Source organism: Habropoda laboriosa, unplaced genomic scaffold (assembly GCF_001263275.1).
Source record: "Habropoda laboriosa isolate 0110345459 unplaced genomic scaffold, ASM126327v1 scaffold908, whole genome shotgun sequence".
Lineage (NCBI taxonomy): Eukaryota > Metazoa > Arthropoda > Insecta > Hymenoptera > Apidae > Habropoda > Habropoda laboriosa.
The window spans coordinates 101398-105944 of record NW_017100995.1 but is presented as its reverse complement, the minus strand read 5'-3'; the positions used below and the strand labels follow the sequence as shown (position 1 = coordinate 105944).

At 37.1% G+C, this 4547-nt stretch overlaps 1 protein-coding gene across 1 annotated transcript in view; it reads right to left on the bottom strand.

The window, feature by feature from the left end:
* LOC108577727 overlaps nt 1–4547 on the bottom strand; it is a 10052-nt gene that overhangs the window by 3732 nt on the left and 1773 nt on the right. The window contains 8 exon segments of the mRNA XM_017940920.1: nt 1; nt 4–109; nt 1422–1520; nt 1620–1922; nt 2167–2370; nt 3143–3364; nt 3478–3584; nt 3682–3881. The exon segment at nt 1 is cut by the window's left edge and continues 261 nt beyond it. Of these exon segments, the coding sequence (XP_017796409.1) occupies nt 1; nt 4–109; nt 1422–1520; nt 1620–1922; nt 2167–2370; nt 3143–3364; nt 3478–3584; nt 3682–3881 (1242 nt within the window).

Below are 4547 nucleotides of genomic sequence, written 5' to 3'. Positions count from 1 at the left end.
TATCGTTCAATGCCAGTGCAGTCTTTACAATCGCAGGTGGCAGAGTTACATACAGTTCAGTGAAACAACCAATTACCAGTGACATTGCCTGATACATACTAGCTCCTGTCTGATAGTTATAAAAGCGTTTATTCAATAATTTCAAGTTTGCTAATCCGGTGTTTTCGATTAACGTCAAACTCTTCGATAAATTATGGAAAAAAAAAAATAGAAGGAGTATAGAAAAACTTAATTTTCGGTCACCTTTAGAACAGCATAACTTTTTTGAAATTGGACCAAACGATTTGAGCTTTTTTGAGAAATTAGAAGGATTAGTTTACTAGATGACGTGTACAAAAAATTTTGAAAAAATTGCAATTTATGGGAATTGGGAAGAAAATTGTAAAGGTCACTTTATACAACTTTTTTGTCTAAGCTCGTAGTGAAAATTTAAAACATACGTTCTGTAGATTTATGTCAATTATATACATGCTGAAAATTTCATCCAGTGTCTGAATATGAACGGGAGTAACTGTATATCTACTATACTCATTTGACATTCTATTATTCGTTATCAACCCTCGGACAGCGGATGGCGGGTCAAATATGACCCAATGCTAAAATCTCTTTCGTACGCCAGGCATTATATTGTGTAGAATTGTACAAATATATTTCGGAATAGACGTGAGGTGAAATGATTAGACGTGGGTTGTGTAACCAAAAATATATGTATATATTGTAACAACCATCAACGAAGACGGCGACAAAAATTTTCCTTTCCGCGAGAGGAAGTGAGAGGGACGACTCTCTATCCTTGTCGACAATTAAATAATCGCGAAGCGATAGAAGCTTCCAGATTCCTCGCGGTTTCGCGCGGGAAGCCGCTTAATGACGCGACTGGTTGATAAGCCGCGCTTCGTTAGCAATTGCCAAATATAAATATCACGGCCGCGGGCGCGGCCAGGCATTCTTGCTGTACTCTGCTGGGAGAGAACGAGATATCAAGAAAATCCTTTCTTTCCAAAAATCCTACTACAATATGTATTTTTACCAACACTTGAAAACTAATTTTTACAAGCACGCGAATGACGCGCATGGGAAGGTTTATGACAAAACTCCTCGTCCCTTTTTCGGGGTTCACTTAAATAGCCCCTTTGCCTTGGGAAAAGTCCCAGAAAGTGAGGGCACGTGCCAAAACACTTTTCTTGCCCTCCAGGACGAAAAAACCCAGAGAGTTTTGGAAAACATCCGTTGACTCTTCGCCTCGAGGGCCAAGAGTTGCAAAGCCTAAATATTTACATATACGTATAATATTATGATTAAAATAACAAACATGCTGATAATATAAGGAGATGAGAGTCGTGAGACATCTGAAAGCTGGGTCACTGGTGACCCGGCTTCCGCCGTCCGAATCTTAAAGACTTATGCTACAGACAACTTACCCTTACTGCCTCTAAAAGTATCTCAATAATTGGCTGCGTCATATTTTTCAAGGGATTTATAATCGCATTCAACCAAGGTGGTCTCGACTGATTCCATACCTAATATAAATACGATCGTCTAATGCACAGTCGTATTTACCAATGTCATTCTCAAATATATTATTATCAATTGATATTTTTCAACGTTTTCACGCATACCTGCTGTCGATCGAGATAATTAGACCACTCGCAGTTTTGCTTCAATGCCGGTATAACAACGTGACCAGGATCCTGCGCTATATACGTTATAATGTACATTAAATTATACAGAGTCAACATTGACGTTACTTTCATCGACGGATCGCACGTCACACCGCTGCATAAAAAACCACCGCATTTCTTCTCGTCAGATTTCAATTTTTCGACATTCTCCAATTCATCTTTACACGTGAAATTACCACACTTGTCGATAAGTGTACTTAGCAATATTTTAGTTACCGCATAGTCGTCCATAGAGATCACCTGTAATATTTTTAAATTGAACTATATTAATAATTACGAACTTTTAGAAAAAGCTTTACTTGAAACGCTCATATTTATCTTTCAATTCGTTTTCTGCACCCGAAGAATTTACTTGAACATATTCTTTCTCTTTCCTTACTTCAATCATATTTATACGTTATAATTAAAGTGCGTCGACTCCTTCGTTAATCACCAAATCCCCTAAAATTTGTTTGATTTAAAACACAAACAGTGTGAAAGTTACCTTTATCAATTGAGGCCAATTTGGTTGCGGTTGATGTCTAAGAATGTTCAATTCCAAAATCACGGCTCGATTTTCAGGCAACTTTGATATGTAAACGTCGGAATCAATGGAACCTGCTAAATTTGGCGCGCATATTAACAGCCAAGGGGAAAGGCCACGACATGGCTGTAAAATTGCTAAATTTTCCAGTCCAACACGGAACGTCTGCAATAAGAATGGAATCAATTCCGAAAGACCAGTGTATACTGTAAGAAAATTTGAAGTGAAAACTAACAATACAACTGTCGATCGTTATTTTCTCATAATTACACCTTATTTTTTTTTAACACTAGGTTTACGGATATTTCTTATTACCTATCTCAGAGCTGTGTAACTTCTTGCTCACAAACAAATTTCCCCTCCCGAGGTAGCCCCACTATGCGACTGAGATGATCTCGCTGGAGTTACGGCACAGCGAGAGGACGCGAGAAGGAGTCCTCCCAACGCAAATCCAGCGACTGCCCTTTGTTTATGTTACACATTCTGCGTATTTGTACCAGTCATTTCGTACTAAAAAATTATCTCTGGAGTTGTGGTGGGAGGACTTCTTCTCGCGTCTTCTCGCTGCACCGTAACTCGAGCGAGATCATCTCGGAGGGGAAACTTACTCGTGAGCAAGAAGTTACGCAGCTCTGACCTATCTCTACGCGTCAAATTGACGCGTGAATGAAACCGCAGGTTTTCTTTAGAAAACAACATTTTATTTTAAAACAACATATTATACACTATTAACTTATAAATGAAACTACGTGATATTCTATGTTTATATAAAATTTATAATAAGCATAAGTGGTATGAGAGAAATACATATAAATGGTTTCTGTAATTTTCCTTGTGAAATTCGAAATGCGTCAAAATGACGCGTCCCGTAAACCTAGTGTTGATGTCGTTATCTTTTTAAATTACAAATGGCGTTTCATTTGATATCATTTTGTACCTGGTACAATTCCCGAAGAGGTGTGCCTCTCAGTAACAAGCATATCAGTAACTCGTTACATTTCGTGTGCATGTCCCTGATAGCAGTGGGTAATTTGTTTAACTTCGTTCCAATTATCTCATTGGCGCTAACGCAAACGTCCAACGCAAGGTATCCGGTACAGCAGAGAACGTTGAAGGCGTCTGTCCAGAATTGTTCAGATCGTGCCAAACTGGGTCGGCCCTATTTGCAGTCCGTATTTAATTTTTTTAATTTATTGTCACATATGCACAAGGTGTTTCATGATTAATGTAAGTAACTGTTAATAAGTAATATAGGATGAGAGATATTCTTACGTGAATAAATCGTGTTACAATAATAGAGAGGGATTCGTTCAACATTCCAGAAAGAATGCGTTGGGCCAATTTTGGAGATACTGTATTCCACAAATCTGCTTTTGTCCCTAAAAAAAAAAAAAAAAAAAAAAAAAAAACAAGGCAAGAATGAAAGACACTGCGCCATTCTTTGTGAATAAAAATGTCGACTTCGTTCATAATTACCTTGCATATACAGCCACCACATCTGTATCACGAAAGAGCAACGCTCTCGTTCGAAAAATGGTTTAGTATCGTGCCAACTAAACGAGTCAGCTTCGTTTAGTACGTACAATGAAATTAAACGGCAATGCAAATCTAATAGTCGTTCCGCTACAGCCTCGACCATTTCATGGTAAGATTTATACGATTTGTTTAACTTCTCGCTATCAGAGAGAAATTTAGAAAAATATTAGAATTTGTCGTTTATCATTTACTGTCTATTAAACTTATTACATGATAAAAACAAAGAAGGTGTTGAAAGAATAATGTAACAAATGAACGCACTTTCTCACTGTACGTGAATTTATTGAAAAAATTGCGGAATTAATATGTTTAAAAATTGCAAGGAAAATGAATCTAATCGGGTACTTTTGCACGCCGCCGTTCAACCGCCGCCATTTTGGTACCGATTCTACTTTTTCCTAAGGATGAAGAAAGGTCGTATAATCGTAAGTCCGAAAATTCTTCCTTTCCGAGATATAGACACTTTTCGAGTATGATGAAGTATTGCAGAAATGTTTAAAACTTAATTAAAGAAATTGCTGAAAATGATTTACTTCTGCAATAATACATGCTTCGCATCAATGTTTCAAAAACTGTCGAAGACGTTCAAAAATTCCTGGTGTATTTCGAATTCTTTCACACGCAGCAATAATCCGGCTTTGAGTTATTTCGAAGTGTAGAAATTCGGAATAGGGAGTTTTTGAACGTCTTCGAAAATCTTTGAAAGGGTTACCGACACTGAAAAAGGGTTAATTAAAAATTATCCATTTTTATAAAAGTTGCACGGAATAAGAAAAGAAATTATTTTATTTATTCAAGAAAAAAGT